Source organism: Danio rerio, chromosome 14, assembly GCF_052040795.2.
Source record: "Danio rerio strain M-AB ecotype USA chromosome 14, GRCz13ab, whole genome shotgun sequence".
Taxonomy (NCBI): Eukaryota; Metazoa; Chordata; class Actinopteri; order Cypriniformes; family Danionidae; genus Danio; species Danio rerio.
The window spans coordinates 4,122,501-4,141,468 of NC_141034.1; the positions used below are offsets into that span (position 1 = coordinate 4,122,501).

At 36.3% G+C, this 18,968-nt stretch overlaps 2 protein-coding genes across 2 annotated transcripts in view; both read left to right on the forward strand.

Moving 5' to 3' along the window:
- Positions 1-18,968, forward strand: part of LOC147833832 (uncharacterized) — an 863,518-nt gene that overhangs the window by 73,358 nt on the left and 771,192 nt on the right. The window lies entirely within an intron of this gene.
- Positions 16,531-18,161, forward strand: tmem271 (transmembrane protein 271). The gene is made up of 2 exons (XM_087281210.1): positions 16,531-17,951; positions 18,020-18,161. The coding sequence occupies exon 1, from the start codon at positions 16,935-16,937 to the stop codon at positions 17,721-17,723; it is 789 nt and encodes a 262-aa protein (XP_087137336.1). The 5' UTR covers positions 16,531-16,934; the 3' UTR covers positions 17,724-17,951; positions 18,020-18,161.

The following is an 18,968-nucleotide window of genomic DNA, read 5'->3' on the forward strand; positions in this document are numbered from 1 at the left end:
CACAATACTGGAATTTGCAGCTCCAATGCGATACCTTGTAAAATATCGATTATTTGATTCCTTTTTTGATAACACAAGAAACTAAATTAGTATACAAATGAGGTAAAAAGGAGAGCAAATAAACTAAATGTTTTGCATTTTCAAGTAAACTTAAATTCTCTTTTTTTTTTATTTGTGAAATCATGTTGTCACGATACTGGAATTTCCAACTTCGATATGATACCTTGAAAAGTATTGATATTTGATACAATTTTTTATTATCACAAGGTACAAATTCCACAAAGAGTATAGAAATGAAGTTAAAAGGGAAACATAAATAAACTAAAACCAAAAGTTTTGCATTTTCAAGTGAAATTTAATGATTCTTTCTAACTGTTAAATCATGTTGTTTCGATACTGGAATTTTCAACTTCAATACGATACGATACCTTGAGAAATACACACTTTTGATACCACAAGAAATAAAATTCCAACAACATTCAGTTTACAAATTAATTAAAAAGGAAAACATAAACTAAATCATACAATGTTTTGCATTTTCAAGTAAAATTTAATTATTTTCTTCTTATTAACTGTGAAATCGTGTATACCTTGAAATATATCGATATTTTAAAACTAAAACCACAAAATGTTTTGCATTTTCAAGTATTATGCTGGATAAGTTGGCGATTCAATCTGCTGTGGTGACCCTTTATTAATAAAGGAAATGAATGAATGAATAATTAATGTTATTAAATGTTCCAGAGCTAACATGGACATTTTTTATTTTAAAACTAATATTAACAAATAAATTATAAATACTTCAGCAGATCTATTGCGTATCTGCACGTTTCAGCCAGCTGTTTTTTTTTTGTTTTTTTTTTCAACTCTCTGCTGGTTAGAGAGCAAAGCCAGTATCGATGCTACCCAAAAGCAAGATTGTGTCATTTCAAATATTTCAGTGTCCATATTTTTGGCAACGCTTTACTGTGACATGCTTGTGCTAAGCAAACCAACTTTTGTGTTGTTTGTCCTTCTCATGCTAAACTTTGATACTTAAAGGAGATGATGGTTGCTAGGCGACACTGGGGTAAAAGTTGCTTGATCATAAAGCCACGTCTGTGTGTGCATGAATGAGATCTCAAGCATCAAATGCAGCTGATGGAGGGCAGGTAAACCTTTATCTATCCTTCCGCTCGGGGAGAGAATACTAATAGAAGCTGAAAGCCCTACTTATTCTAGAACGAGATGAACATCAGTTTGAAATGGCCACATTGTTCGTGGTTTGTCGTGAATGTGTTTTGTAATGGAGATGTTCATGCAAAACCCAAGATCTATTTTAATGATCTAAATAAAGCACATTTGATCTGCTTTGATTTTCTCTTGTTTCTAACTGTGAAATTGTTTTGTCACGATACTGGAATTTGCAACTTTGATCCGATACTTTGAAAACATATCGATATTTGATACCATTTTTGATACCACAAGGAGAAAAACTCCACAGCGAATATAACACAAAAAGTAAAAGGGAAACAAACTAAACCACACAAAGTTTTGCATTTTCAAGTAAAATTAAATAATACTCTTCTTTCTAATTGTGAAATCATTTTGCCACAATACTGGATTTTGCAACTTCGATACAATACCTTAATAATACCGATATTTGATACCATTTTCGATACCACGGAGAACAAATTCTTCAAAAAACATGCAAATGAAGTAAAAAAGAAACAAATGAACTAACCCATACAAAGTTTTGCTTTTACAAGTAAAATTAAATTCTTCTCTTCTATATTTGATACCATTTTTGATACCATGAGGAACAAAATCAACAAGGACTAAACAAATTAAGTAAAAATGGAAAGATAATGAACTAAACCATACAAATTTTGCATTTTCAAGTAAAATTAAATTATTCTCTTTATATTTGTGAAATTCTTTTGCCACGATACTGGAATTTGCAACTTTGATATGGATCCTTAAATATTATTGATGTTTGATACAATTTTCGATAACACAAGGAACAAATTCTTCAAAGAGAAAATGAAGTAAAAAGGGAAACAAATGAACTAAACCATAGAAAGTTTTACTTTTACAAGTAAAATTAAATTCTTCTCTGCTTTCTAACTGTGAAATTGTGTTGTCACAAGACTAGAATTTCCAACTTCGATACAATATCTTGAAAAATATCGATATTTGGTACCATTTTCGATACCATGAGGAACAAAATTCCACAATGAGAATAAAAAAATGAAGTAAAATAGAAACAAAGTAAACCATACAAAGTTTAGTGTTTTCAAGTAAAATTCAATTCTTCTCTTCCTTTTAACTGTAAAATCGTGTTGTCACAATACTGGAATTTCCAACTTCAATACGATACCCTGAAAAATATCGATATTTGATACCATTTTTGATACCACAAGGAACTAATTCCACTAACAGTATACAAATGAAGTAAACTGAGAAATGTAAATAAACCAAACCATATAATGTTTTGCATTTTCTAGTAAAATTACGTTTTTTTTTTCTAACTGTAAAATCGTGTTGTCACGATACTGGAATTTTTAAGTTCGATACCATACGATACCTTATAAACTAACGATATTTGATACCGTTTTACATACCACGAAGAACAAAATCCTCAAAGAGTATACAAATAAAGTAAAAAGGGAAGCACAAATAAACTAAGCCATACAAAGTTTAGCATTTTTAAGTACAATTATTTTCTTCTTCTTTCTACAGGCTGGACTTCTGCGTCAAGTGATCGGTGTGACCCACGGTGCATGCAATGCGCTTAGCTGTGCATTTATACTTCTGTGCACTGTTTCTCTTGGTCTTGCAATAACACTTCCGAAAGGCGAGCCGGCAGTGAGGTGCTTATGTTCCCCCGTGTCGAGTTTCTTCGCTGGTGTTTTGTTTTTTCTGAATGCTTCCTTAATGTACAAGTAGTTCAAACTTGCTCATTTTAAGGCAGGAACTGGTGGACGTGCAACAACTTTAACCATGAGGTAAACACAAAACATCAGGAGCTCCATTAAACGATTCGCTCCATCTGGCTTGCAAGGCTCTCGGTCCCCCCCACACACTCGTCAGTGCCACCAAGCCGACCAATCACAGGGCTTGCGCTACTTTGCGACATGTAGTTACATTTTTTTGAGAGGTGCGCGTTAGCGATGGCCACGGCGGGGGCTATTCGTCCACGCGTAGGCTGCGCTGTAGCGTGCACTTGATGCAGAAGTATAAATCAGCCTTAACTGTGAAATCATGTTGTCACAATACTGGAATTTACAACTTCAATATAAAAAAAATATTGATATTTAGTACCATTTAATCTACCCTAAACTTTCCTCTCACAGTAATGTAAAAACAGTGATTATAATAAGAAATATTTATTAAATATTTATTATATTATTTAATAAATTACTCATTAAATGTATTAATTGTACCCCAACCCTAAACTTAACCCTCACAGTAATGTAAAAACAGTAATTATAATAAGAAATATTTATTAAATTATGCAATCAATCAAATTTTATTAATGTCTACCCTAAACGTAAACTTACCCCTCATTATAATGTAAAATTTTGAATTATTGCTGTACAGTGTCTCAAAAACGGTATGTTGAAGGGAATATCCACAGCTGTATCGCTTCTAGACTTCACCGTCTTGCATTCAGAATATAACATCTCTGATTGGTTTAATATGGGTGTGGAGTTCTTCCTCCAGTGTGAGGTCTGCAGCGTGTCACCGTAATATAATTAGTCCAAACAGTTAATCAATATAAAATACGTTCTGCTTTGATTGTGGCTTGACCTTCTGCTTGACTCGTCTCTGTCAGATTCAATGAATGTGTGTCACGCAGGAAAGGAGTCGTCGCTGCTGCTGCTTTTGTGAGATAGTGAATTTGTTCATAAAAGCCTTGATAAACTGCACATAATTACTTAGGATGGGACATGTCGAGACGTAATATATCAATAATATCACTGCCAACCATTTAATGATAATTATCATTATTATTATTATTATTACTATTATTATTATTGTTATTATTATTATTATTACTATTATTATTATTATTTTATTATTATTTTATTATTATTATTATTATTATTATTATTATTATTATTATTATTATTATTATTATATTATTATTATTATTATGATTACTATTATTTTTATTACTATTTTTATTACTATTATTATTTTATTATTATATTATTATTATTTTATTATTATTTATTTATTTTTATTACTAATATTATTTTATTATTATTATATTATTATTATTATTTTATTACTATTATTATTTTATTATTATTATTATTATATTATTATTATTGTTGTTATTATTATGACTATTATTACGAAGATTATCATTATTATTAGCAAATACCACAGAATTATCCTAATATCAAAATATCCCCTTTAGTCGATCATATTTTATATTTCTGTTCCTTTTCCTACCCTAAAAATGTATCCGTATCTGCTGTGTTTGAGCTAGTAGATACACACATACAGAGTTGTTGCTCATTCTGAGTACTCTAAGATGGCTGTTGTTAAGTTATTTGGCACGGCTGCGGTTCCGGCTTTCCGTTAGTTTCTCCTGGGATTTCTTAGATCTGCCGGTGCTGCCTTGTGCCGATGAGCATCTGTGCGGGAGGATGGAAAACACAGATCTGCTCCTGACAGAAGAGATGTCGACAACACATTACACCCGATTGCTTTGCTCACACTTTCCCATGCAGTTGTAACAAACTTGATGTGTGAGTGTGTGTGTGTGTGTGTGTAAATATTTTATGAACAAATAATTCATGATACAGTTTAGAACGAAAAGAATGTTTGATTTACTACTTTTTACATGAAGATGCCAAAGAGAGAAAGGGTGGAGGTCAGCGTGATAAATGAGAAATGTTTCAAATTTCAGTCTGCTCGGTAAACAAAACTAGAAAGAATTTAGTTTTGTATTTAAATATTTGAAGTTGCTTTTTTTGCGTCCGTTTTGCAGCTTTGAAAGCCTTGACTGCGAACTGTGCATTTTTTTTTTAAAAGCAGTAAATTAAAGGGCACCTATGATGAAAATAATTCTTTGTAAGCTGTTTGGACAGAACTGTGTGCGGGTATATTGTGTCCGCAGTCATATTGGGGTGATAGATCTCTTTTTTAAAATTTCCTGACATTAAAATAGGATCCAAATCCCTCCCATTTTGAGGCTGACCGCAACAAGACGTAGGAGTGCGGTTTCCCTGCCCACAGAATTGATTGACAGCTGCATATTAACATGTCTCCGTAGTAACACGTATGATTATATCAACAAGACATAACGTGCACATAGCAACCGGGATTAAAAGATCTGTTCAGCTCTCTGTGATCATCAATCATCATCAAATCTGATCAAGAGTTTTACAAGTATGAATTATTTATTTAACAGGGCATGTTTGTACTGAATTACAGCGATTTAACCGTCTTTATCACCACAGCTGCATGTCAGTACAGTTATAAAAGAAGACGCTTCAGTCCCGGTTTGTGGACGTTAAATTAAGTTTATTTTGTACATTAACATAACCAGACATCCCACCTTGGGAAAAGTCACTTCCGGGGGGAATATAGAAGATTTGCGGGAGATTGTGGGAGTTGGGGGGTTAAAATAGGTGCCCTTAAGTTAAAACAACATCAGAGCAAATAACTAATAACAGAATATCCAGAGTTTTTGCAGAACCTAGCGCTGATCAATTTAACAGAGACATGGATTAAATAGTTACTTTATAAATAATAGTAATAAGGCGTCACGGTGACCCAGTGGGTAGCATGATCGTCTCTGGTTTGAGCCCCGGCAGGGTCAGTTGGCATTTCTGTATGAAGTTTGCTTGTTCTCCCCGTGTTGCCGTGGGTTTCCTCCGGGTGCTCCGGTTTCCCCCACAGTCCAAAGACATGCGCTATAGGTGATTAGGGTAATCAAAACTGCGAATGTGAGTGTATGGGTGTTTTCCAGTACTGGGTTGTGGCTGGAATGGCATCCGCTGCATAAAACATATGCTGGAATAGTTGGAATAGCCTCCTGATATAGAGTTCATTAACTGTAGGCTGTTTGTGATTGTCAGGTATGTGGCAACTTTCACAAATTCCATTTTTATATTCCAAGCCTTTTGAAGATGAGTCACATTTAAATGCCTCGTTTTGTTTGGCCTTGAGTTGTTTTTGTAAGTTTGACAGTCTTTGAGAATTTCATGATGATTAGTATGAAAATAAAAAGTAAACAAAAAAAAATGCATGATGAAACGTTTAGACACATGATTGCTTGTTTTTCAGATCTGGTAAGCAAGGTGAGGAAAAAAAGACTGTTGACAAAGCCTTTGCTTACTGATTTTAGGAATAATTTTTTTATACATCCAACAACTTGATGTGTATAAACAGTCGAGTAATAATTGTATATTTCCCCCAACTTATGTTAAATGGAAAGAGTTTCTTTCGGTTCCTTTTACAGCATCAATGTTGTAATGTAATTAAAATATAATCAGTTAAATAGACTTCATTTAGTATATATATATATTATATATACACACACGCACACACGCACACACGCACACACACAGGGCCATTTATATGGATACACCTTCATAAAATGGAAATGGTTGGTGATATTAACGTCCTGTTTGTGGCACATTAGTATATGTCAGGGGGCAAACTTTTCAAGATGGGTGGTGACCATGGTGGCCATTTTGAAGTCGGCCATCTTGCATCCAACTTTTGTTTTTTCAATAGGAAGAGGGTCATGTGACACATCAAACTTATTGGGAATTTCACAAGAAAAACAATGGTGTGCTTGGTTTTAATGTAACTTCATTCCTTCATGAGGTTTTTACAAGTTTCTGACCACTTGTGTTCAATGTGCTGCCCATTGTGTTGGATTGTCAATGCAACCCTCTTCTCCGACTCTTGACACACTGATAGCAACACCGCTGGAGAAATGCCAGCACAGGCTTCCAGTATCCGTTTCAGGTGCATCTTGTATCCTGTCGGATCGTTCGAGAAAGAACTGTTTTAACCTTAAACACCAATTTTGTAATGGCATAGAGTTCACCGGAAGCGTTTGACCCAGGTTACTTAATTCAGGGGTTCCCAAACTTTTCAGCACGCGACCCCTAAAATAACAATGCCAGTGACTCGCGACCCCCAATATCCTCTGAGGTGGTTATAAATACAGAAAACTTGTATGCAATGGCGCACACACACACCAATAGACCAAAGTCTATTCTTCGTTTAATTTTTTCTTATGTATGTCAGTGCTGTAAATGGGCCAGAAAGTTTAACCTGGTGTTATAAAATCAATCTGCTGCATCTGACGCTATTGCTGTCTTTAATATGATGTATTTACCATACATCGCAATCCAATAGAACAAGTAAATAAGCTACTATAGTAACTATAAACTACTGTTTTTTTTCTCTTCAGTTGGATAAAATATGGTAATTCTTATGGTCTAATAAGAATAATAAGTAGATTTTTGGAAATCACCAGGCGCCCCCCCTTCATTGTTCCATGACCCCTCAAGGGGTCCCGACCCCCACTTTGAGAACCACTGACTTAATTAAAAGTCCTTCCACCTACTTCCTCATAAACCCTATAAGGCAAATCTTTGTCAATCGATTAATTTAGATTTAGACAATCGATTAATATTATGGACCTTAAAATGTTTTTGTTTTTTTTAATTAAGAAGAGAAAATATTATAGAAATATTGTAAAAAAATTCCTTGTTCTGTTAAACATCATTTTAGAAATATTTTAAAAAGATTAAATTTTTTTTAGAAACAATCGAGGGTAACACTTCATTTTGATGGTCCAGTTGAGTATTAGTAGACTGTCTGCTTAATATCAGTTGATACTGCTGCTAAACAGACCTTTAACTGACTATAAGAAACTTTGTAAGTACATGTCAACTTACCCCAACCCCAACCCTAACAGTCTACTTATAATCTAATGAGAATTAGTTGGTATGTACATGCAATGTAACTTAAATTCAACAAACGGACCATCAAAATAAAGTGTGACCAAATTATGTAACAGTTGTGACTTTAACTGTGACTTTTAGCTTCATCTCCTTAAAGTCTACAAAAATAAGAACAGGAATGAAGGTTATTGGTAAGAAAAAATAATGTAAATAAATCTTCTTAATATATTCACCCTCGGGCCAGCCGAGATGTTGCTGACCTTTTATTCTTCAGTAGAAGATTTTAAAAAAAAAAAGCAAACGCAAAAACGGTGTCCTTGATTATTCATACAATAAGTAAATGTCTACCGGCGCTTTGAAAGTAAAGACAAAATAACAATATTAGAATCCTAACAGCACTTTGACAGCATCAGGTTGTCAACAAACACCTGTCCGGCTCATTTTTGGCGTTTTCGAGAAATCGACTCGCATTGGTGGGATTTCACCCAATACCACTTAAACCCCAGTGCTATTTTGGGATTTCCGCCTGGATTTTGCCGACCCAAATTAAAAAGCTTCCCAAATCCACATGCAGAGGTGTCAATGCAAAATATTGTTATCATTTTAAAGAAAACCCTTTGCATTTTCAAAAACCACTATTGAAAGTGTTTAAAATATCTGTATATGTTGTCTGTGTTATAATAAACACCTAAAAAAAGGCGCTTTTTTATTTTATTTTTTTTAAAACTCAAATTTGAAAGTGTACCTTATAGGTTCTGTGTGGTCTAGCGTGCTGTAATTAATTTTGGTGGTTCCTGCACATGTCTGTAATCATAGGAAATAAGAAAAAGGTCTCCACCATAATCTATGCAAAAGTAATTGCATTCCAACTGATAAGAGTTGCTATACAAGCCACTGGGATCGATCATTGTTTTCATATTTCTTTTGTTTGATCAAACATAATTCACTGTGTTTGGACCACGTCAGACATATAAAATGATTACTTTCATTAGAGCTATAACTTGTACATATATGTCAAATATGAATCATATGAAAAATATGAAAATTAACCAATGTTCAATACCCAGCTCGGGTCTCCAAAATACTGTGTATTTAAGAGTAAATAACTTTTATACAGTAGAGTAAAAACCAAAGTGATGCATATGTGCATAAAATATAGCTTCTACACTTTTAAACGAAACCACTTAAAGGGGTCGGGTGCAATGCTAGCCCTTTAAATCTTAAAGCGAAAGTCGATGACGTCAAGGACTCGGTACCGGGTCTACTGAGTTTGAGTGGTTAATGAATCACTGCAAATCTTTTGTTTCGAATCAGTGTTTCAGAGCGCAAACCTATTCGGTATGTTGATGAAAAATGAAGATTCTATGCCATAAACTCATTTTATTCTTCTGTTGAGCATCTTTTTAAAAGCCTTTTTAAAATCTTGCCAAAAGCCACTAAGGCAATGCCTGTAATCCATTACGAACTCACAGTGGTCTGGAACAACCGATTTGCATAATCAAATCACTTTCTGTGAATATAAGTCTCTATTTGGCTCCTGCTGGTATTCTTTTTTTCTTGTCACGATTAATTGCTTGAACTTTTGATGATTCTAGTTGATCATTTGGTATCAGAATAGGAAATGAGGCTCTGATTGGTTTAATGCATGTTATGCTCGAAACACACCTATAACTCATTAAGAGAATAAGGACATCCCTTTTCAGATTATGCGCCTGGCACACTTACTGTTTTTCCCTTCCTTAAAATCTCAAAAGTTGATTCGGTCATGCTCTTACTGCTTTAGATATGTCTAGTCTTGAATGTACACTACCTGACAAAAGTCTTGTTGTCGATTCCACTTGTAAAAGCAACTAAATAATAACTTGACTTCTAGATGATCACTTGGAAAAGCAGCAGAAGGTCGATTTTTCAGATGAATTGTCTGATGATCTGCATCCCAATCACCACAAATACTGCAGAAGACATACTGGAACTCGCATGGAGCCAAAAATCTCTCAGAAATCAGTCAAGTTTTGTAAAGAAAAAATCGTGGTTTGGGGTTACACTGAGTATTGGGGCATGAGAGAGATCTGCAGAGTGGATGGCAACATCAACAGCCTGAGGTATCAAGACATTTGTGCTGCCCATTACATTACAAACCACAGGAGAGGGCAAATTCTCCAGCAGGATAGCGCTCCTTCTCATACTCCAGCCTCCACATCAAAGCTCCTGAAAGCAAAGAAGGTCAAGGTGCTCCAGGATTGGCCAGCCCAGTCACCATGAACATTATTGAGCATGTCTGGGGTAAGATGGAGGAGAAAGCATTGAAGATGAATCCAAAGAATCTTGATGAACTCTGGGAGTCCTGCAAGATATTCCAGATGACTTTATTAATAAGTGATTTGAATCATTGCAGAAATGTGTGGATGCAGTCCTCCAAGCTCATGGGAGTCATACATAATATTAATTTTTTTTTCATCATTCCATGACTTTATATTCTATACTGGACATTATTTCTGTTCAGTGACAAGACTTTTGTCTAAGTAAAGTCAGACCTTACTGTCTGAATTAAATCATTAAAAATCAAGGCAGGATCATATTTTATTTAGGTAAAATAAGCGTAATCTAGAAGCTTTTGCCTTTCATATAAGCCACTTCTGATACCAAATGATCAACTAGAAGTCAAGTTATTATTTGTTGTTCCTAAAACTTGGATAGACAACAAGACTTTTGCCAGTAATGTACTGTATGTCACAATATAAATAGTGAAAAATGTTTCCAGAGCCGCTGCAATAAGAACAGTAGGTTTTCTTTTCCAGCCTATGGAAACATCAGCATGCAGCGTCTTAGGAACTGCTCCGGGAGCGTTTTTCACGACGTCTCTAATATCGTGTTTGGTCTCGGCATGAGGTGCAGACACGAGACGCCTCTCACCCAGAACAGCATTTAATTGCAGTGATTACCAGCATTACGGAGATAATTGTTAGATTCTGTAGCTCAGATTGGAGCTTTCGGGGATAATTTGTGCTGTTTTAATGTGTATGTATTGGCTTGATAAACTGGTTTCTCCTGGGAGCTGAGAAACAGCCCTCTTCTCTGCGGGACGCTGGAGGGAATCAGCCAGTCCTGAAATTGCCAGTCCTAATTTCACTTCATGCCACTTCTTATCAACTTTTAGCTTCAGCTGTTGTTGCCTTCTTTAACCCCCAACAATTGATCCAATCTGTTTAATATTTTTTTTATTTACTCTAATTAGTAATTAGTTACTTTTATAATTATGAAACTAGTATAACTAGGCCCACACGGAACCTGCACCTGCAGAATTCCCAACACAATCTCACGGCAAATCGTAACTTTTTCATTTAGTGGCTAATTCGTTCAAATTCGTACAATCTAATTTTTACATTTTAGTACGATGTGCTCATCCCGCAATGACGGTTGGGTTTAGGGGTGGGGTTAGGTGCCACGCCTCCTTTTTAAAATCGTACAATTTCTTACGACTGAACTTGTACGAATTAGCCACTAAACTGCCAAAACGTAAAAATACTTACGTTTTCTCGTGAGATCAGGCTGGAATTCCGCAGATTTTTAGCCCATCATTGATTCCTTTAATTTACTTTAATGTGTGCAAATTTGTATTGATTCAGTTTTTAAAATAATTTTAGTAGTATTATTGACTAATATGAAAATATTAAAATGATTTATTTGCAATTTATCTTTTAGTAGATATATTAATCGAGAGACTTGCTTTGTTTACCAAATTAAGAGGATCTAATAGGATTTGCATTGTAAACACTAAATAAAAGTTAAAAAGGTATTATTTCTTTAAGGTTTTAGTTATGATATTCCCAAAATCATTCCACATAAATCCGTTGATTTTTAACAAAATTCTCCACAGAAATGGCAAAACATGTCCGCAGATTCTGTCTGGCCCTAACTATAAATAAAAACTCTTTTAAAGGAACATGCCCGACACTGGGCGAGGCAGTGGCGCAGTAGGTAGTGCTGTCGCCTCACAGCAAGAAGGTCGCTGGTTTGAGCCTCGGCTCAGTTGGTGTTTTCTGTGTGGAGTTTGCATGTTCTCCCTGCATTCACGTGGGTTTCCTCCAGGTGCTCCGGTTTCCCCCACAGTCCAAAGACATGCGGTACAGGTGAATTGGGTTGGCTGAATTGTCCGTAGTGTATGAGTGTGTGTTTGGATGTTTCCCAGAGATGGGTTGCGGCTGGAAGGGCATACGCTGCGTAAAAACTTGCTGGATTAGTTGGTGGTTCATTCCGCTGTGGTGACCCTGGATTAATAAAGGGACTAAGCCGACAAGAATATGAATGAATAAATGCCCAACACTGCTAGTGACTCATTTTCCCATGTTACAGTGGTACATAGTCATGTTTATCGACAAGATTTAGTCTCAAAGATTTTCCTGTCACTTAAAAAACAAAAACTATGCTCTTTACTGATCTTTTCAGAGTCGAACCAGATGTGTTAAAGTGTTAAATATTCAGAATCCTTTCTGTAACTAAGAATAACAAGCTTTGGTTGCAGTGTTATCTTTTCCACTTGACTGCAGTCATTTATCAATGGCATCGTTACAACTTTAACAACTTGCAAAGTGCACAAGCCAATAAGCTGTAAAAATCCAGACCTCCTTATTACTGTACTTGTGCTTTTCCATTTGGAAAAAGCTGTGATTCTTGGCTCAGTGGAGATTTATATGCTGATATACAGCTCAAGTCAGAATTATAAAAATTTTTCTGTTTAATGAAAGGACGATTTTTTCAACACATTTATAAACATAATAGTTTATTCTGCAAAAAAACAACAACAAAAAAAACATATTGCTGGGTTAATGATACTGACTTCAAAATGGCTTTAAAAAATTAAAAACTGCTTTTGTTCTAGCTGAAATAAAACAAATACACAGCAAAAAATGCTTTTCTAGATTTTTTTTGTCGTGTTTCGAGTCAGAAATATATAGAGAAATATTTACAAATTCTAAAAATCAATATAAAAATCAAAAACTATTTTCTAGACAAGCAAAACAAAAGGTCTTGTTTTGAGAAATAATGTCAATATTAAGTAAGTTTTTACTCAAAACAAGCAAAATAATCTGCCAATGGGGTAAGCAAAATAATCTTTTGTCAAAAGGAAAAACAAGATTATTTTGCTGCAAGGAAAAACTCACTTAATTTGGTCATATTATTTCTCAAAACAAGACAATATGTTTTGCTTACCTAGAAAATGCTTCTTTATTAAAGAATTTTTGGATATTTGGACTAGAAACAAAACGAAAAGTCGAAGTAAGAAACCCATTTTTTGCAGTGTAAGACTTTCTCCAGAAGAAAAAAATATTATAAAATACTGTGAAAAATTCCCTGCTCTGTTTAACCTCATATGGGAAATATTTAAAAAAGAGCAGAACATTCCCATTTCACAATTTGACCTCAACTGTACACACTGAGAGTAGTTAGTTTGCTCTATGTGACATAAAGCATGCCGTGACTCCAGCAGAGCAGAATGGGTTCATCGCAGATTTGGTTCAACGCGCTCGTTTGAGAGACAAAGAGTCAATTTTGCGTCTGCGTCTCCGTCTCTGGGGTGCAGATGAGAATCCGCTGCCATCAAACACCTTTCAGCATCACTTGCTGCGACACACGAGGTGCTCCCAAAAATAGGGTGGATATGTTTGCGCATGTGGGACACGTCTGCTGTAAAGAGCCCGTAAAAGATGAATCATCTGCACATCACACACACACTCTTAGAGGCGCTGCAGAGAATCGCTGAAGATCCATTCAGAAAGGTCCTGCAAAGGAAATTCAGCCTTCCTGTTTTCCCTTTTGCAGTTTTTGCTTTAGAGATTAAACCATATAAAGTGTATTCTTGTTTGCAGGGTTTGGGTCTGCAGCTTGTTGAATTTCAGCTTCTTTGAACATATTTCATTGAGATATATATATATATATATATATATATATATATATATATATAGATAGATAGATAGATAGATAGATAGATAGATAGATAGCTAGTTGCCATTTCTGTGTGGAGTTTACATGTTTGCCCCGTGTTGGCATGGGTTTCCTCCAGGTGCTCTAGTTTCCCCCACAGTCCAAAGACATGTGCTATAAGTGAACTGGGTAAACAAAATTGGCCATAGTGTATGAAAGTGTGTGTGAATGAGTGTGTATGGGTGTTTCCTAGTACTGGGTTACAGCTGAAAGGGCATTCACTGCACAAAACATATGACGGAATGGTTGGCGTATGTATTTACAACAGTTATACACGGTATACAACAATTCTGTCTGGTTCTCGAATTTGATTGGCTGATAGCCGTGCAATATTCTGCAGTAACAGTAGATGAGATGGGACTCACATATCAGGAATGTATGTATTTTGTGTTGGCCACTCTTTGTATAACCCTGAGTTTCTTTTTGGTTGGCCATCCATTTCTAATGCGTCTCCTGTTTTTATTACTGCAGACTTCAGTAAACGGAAAGTAAGAAGAAATGCCCGCATGTGTTTAGCATTTTTCCTTATTGCAAACACAGTAATCTGCTAGTGTTTGTGCCGCTTTGTCTTTTTCTGAGTTAATTATCTCCCGATTGCAACAGAGAAATACTGGGAAATCTCCGTAGACTAATGGCATTTCATGCCGTTCAGCCTTATAATCTTTAAATGTGAGCTAAATCCCCTGTTTTGTCAACACTTTAAACATTCCGCTAGAGAGTCATTCAAATACTAGCTCTAAAGTGGCGTTTGTGAAGTAGCAATGATGTCTGCTGTTCTGACGTCAGCTGCAGATGTAAATGGATGGCGGAAGAAAGTAGTTCCTCTTACAAAAGAGTTTTAGACTCTCCACGATTATGCTGTCAAACTGTTGTATAAACGTAATATCACACCAGTAGCAGTATGATATGGCTGTATATCACCACTAGGCACACTAAGACACTCAAGGCATGCTAAGGCCTCAAGCCAATGCATGCCTCCCACCAGTACCGATATACAGCCATATTGCACTGCTACTCATGTGATATTGCTTACACAATATATATATATATATATATATATATATATATATATATATATATATATATATATATATATATATATATTAGTATAATTTATATTGTATATAAATATATAAAAATATATATTTTTTTCTTAAAATAATTAATCAAATGTATTGTTTACCCAAATAATTACATCTATCCACTATTTACTCACTTTCACCCGAGTTTCTTTATTCTGTTCAACACAAAAGAAGATATTGTCACCTTAGGTTCTATCTGACATTTTTGTCAAAATTGAGTTTTTGACATGTTTTTATTAAATGACAACTTATTTACAATTTGGGATGTTTTTTTAATAATTTGTTTACATTTTTTTAACTTGATAATAAAATAATAAAAAAAATGTTACACATACTGTTTGCTATGGAATGCAAAACCTTTAAAGCTCAATATCTCAAAATCATTGAGAACGCAGACAGAACTTTATAATTGCAAGATGACGATATTTTGAAAAAAGCTGAAAAACTGTAACCATTGAAAACAAATCATATATGGAAGTCAATGGTTACAGGTTTCCAGCTTACTTTAAAATAGCTTCCCTTGTGTTAAAAAAAAGAAAGGCAGTCAAACAGGTTTGGATCAAGTAAAGGGTAAATAAATTATGACAATTTTCATTTTTGTCTGAATTACCCTTTTAAACAGGGCATATTCAAATGTACTGCAAACACAAACAATAATAAATTATTTAAAAATAAATTGTACATTACCGTTTGATTTGATGTTTGAAAACCATGAAAGAAAGAAAGAAAGAAAGAAAGACAGACAGACAGAAAGAAGGAAAGACAGAAAGAAAGAAAGAAAGAAAGACAGAAAGAAGGAAAGACAGAAAGAAAGAAAGAAATAAAGAAAGAAAGAAAGAAAGACAGAAAGAAGGAAAGACAGAAAGAAAGAAAGAAAGAAAGAAAGAAAGACAGAAAGAAAGAAAGAAAGAAAGAAAGAAAGAAAGAAAGAAAGAAAGAAAGAAAGAAAGAAAGAAAGAAAGAAAGAAAAAAAGAAAGAACGAAAGAAAGAAAGAAAGAAAGAAAGAAAGAAAGAAAGAACGAAAGAAAGAAAGAAAGAAAGAAAGAAAGAAAGAAAGAAAGAAAAAAAGAAAGAACGAAAGAAAGAAAGAAAGAAAGAACGAAAGAAAGAAAGAAAGAAAGAAAGACAGAAAGAAAGAAAGAAAGAAAGAAAGAAAGAAAGAAAGAAAGAAAGAAAGAAAGAAAGAAACATATTCACAAAAATAACATATTCAAATATACCAACACATATAATAATAATATGGCCTGATTAAAATTATTAATAGACAAAAAATACATTGTAATTAACCTTTTATTTTGATGTTTGAAATTTAAAGAAAGAAAGAAAGAAAGAAAGAAAGAAAGAAAGAAAGAAAGAAAGAAAGTGTATTTTCAGTGAGGTTTTCACTTTTGTACCCCGCAGTGTTCAGAGCGCTCTGTGACGCGCCGGATGCTGACACGCTGTTACCGCTGTTATATTTAAACCGAGACGCAAATGTAAAAGTGTGACATCACGAAGACCCCTCCGAGCGCCTCTACGACACACACACACACACACACAGATTCAGCAGTTGGTTAGTGAGACCAGCAGGGGGTCGGATCGCTTTCCCCTGATCTCCAGCCTTCAGCTCCAGCTCTCAGTCTCAGTGCTGCATGAGAGAGGGAGGAGGAGGAGGAGAGGAGGACACTTCCCTCTCCAGCAGCAGCAGCACACGCGAGGGATGCGCTTCACCGCCTTAGGGGACTGGATGGATGGAGCGACAGGGTCATGAAGGTGCCCGCAACCTCTGGGTTGGATTTAGGGGGCCGTTACCGCAGAAGGAGACCATCCATAATTAATAAGAGCGAGCCGGAGATCCTAGAACCGAAGCGCAAGCAGCACCGGCGAGTCATGTCACCAACTGACAGCGCTTCCAGAGGAGCTGACGAGGAGGACAAAGGAGGATGAAGGAGGTAGAGGTGGATTATAATGAAGCTGAGTGGCAAAGGACTGTGCACCATCGTCTCCAGCAGTCTGCTCTTCGTGTGCGCCGTGAGCGCGGTGGTCGTGGGATTCAAATGCATCGCGCTGGGCTCCGGGGTGCGAACGCACTTCCACCTGGCCACCGCGGCCGGCGCCTTCTACTCGGGCATCCTGGTGGCTCTCGGGCAGGTCCTGATGGGGGTGGCGCTGGTCTTTTGCCGGGGCAAGCCCAGGTGCGCCAATTTCTTCCTCTTTGGGATCTTAGTGTTTCTGTTGGGGGTCCTCACGGCGTTCTCGGGCGCGGTGGTGGACGGAGACACGGTGTCCCTTGTGGAGAGGAAGTACGCGCACTATTGCCAGGACTCTGTGGATGTAAACCCGGCGTGCGACCGGCTCAAGGTGTACCAGAAGGGTCTGGTGGTCTCCACCGTCCTTAACACTTTGGAGTGCCTCCTGGGGCTGATGAACCTGGTGATCATTAAGCGTTACCAAGCGGCGCAGTTTCACCGGAGACGCCGAGCGCAGCGGCAGAGCGCGCGCATCATCCTTAACGAGGAGCGCGACTTCGCGGTTACGGAGTTCCAGCCGGTGTCCTACATCAACTTAGGGGTGTTTCACGCGTTGGACGAGACGGACGGGGAGGTGCAAAGTCGGGGTCACCCGTCTATGGAGCTGCCAGGCTATTCGCCCTCGAACCCGGAGCTAAATCACACGTACCCGTTTTCCTACCCGCTTCACAACGAGTTGCCACCCGCGTACGAGGACATATTCCCCGGGGAAACGAGCGGCAAATAGCGCGGGAACATTGCAGTTTTGCACTGACAATCACGCAGTCGGCACGCCGAACTTGGAATCGACACCTTTATTTCGGTGTGACGGCGACCAGCTGTTGCCTAATGCACTTTTTTATCCATCCGAGGTTTTAGCCAACATTGGAAATCCTACAGGCGGTGAACAGTCGTTCATAAACGATCCAGAGAAGGTAAACGTACGGAAGGGATTATAAGTATACATGCAACATTTGTTTTTTTCCACCCTCCTGACTGGCTCCTGATTGCATTCTCGGTTCACCCCTTGTCAAAATCCCAAAGGTTTGTGTACAGGATTCCTAATCGGAAGTTCGGGACCTTTCCTAAAGGATAATTTTCTTACAGTATTCCAGCAGGGCACAAAAACAAAAGAAGTTACCAATATATGAGAAGGTAAACGTACTGAAAGTATGCTTGAAGTAAACATGCAACGTTTGTTTTTGTTTTTTTTGACCTCCCTGATTGATTGTATTCCGAATTCACCCCTAGTCAAATTCCTACACGCATGTGTACAGGATTCCCATGGAAATGGCTATAATTGGGAAGCAAACAACACCAAGGATTTGTTTTATAATATTGTAACAAGCCACAAACATACTGAAATAAACCATCTGCTTGCTTATATTCTCAGTTCATCTCTATGTGGAACTTCACTCTTAAAAATAAAGTTTATTAACCAGCTTTGATGGTTCCACGAAGAAACTTTAACGTCTTTGCTTCCATCAATCTTTAAATTCCAAAAACATTAAGGTGAAATAAGATACTTTAGATCAGTGATTCTCAAACTTTTTTTCATCAAGTTCCACCTCAGAAAAAATTGTCCCTCCGAGTACCACCAAATGACCAGTAATTGAAATACAATAACGTAGTAGGCCTAAGCAGCGGCAGCTCTGCACAGTTTAAAAATGTGGCGGATTTATTACTATTATTAATAATATTTATAATTATCTGACACTTTCAGCCTCATAAATAGTTTGAACATTAACACTACTGCGCTTATATGTAAAAAAACAGACAAAATAAAATGTCAACGTTTAAATTAAAATGTGCTTTTAAAAGTTCTTTAAAAATGATAGGCTACTGTTCTTAAAATGTAAAAAAAATCTCCTGTACTTAAATGTAAAGTGTTAACCTATAGTATCCTATTCATCAAAGCCTGGAAATGCTGCTTGGACCTCATAAATATAGGCTATATGTCATCATATTCATATATGAACCATTTTTGATACAT

Excerpts from the sequence above, each read along its gene's own strand:
- tmem271 (XM_087281210.1), top strand. The coding sequence starts at position 16,935 with ATGAAGCTGAGTGGCAAAGGACTGTGCACCATCGTCTCCAGCAGTCTG.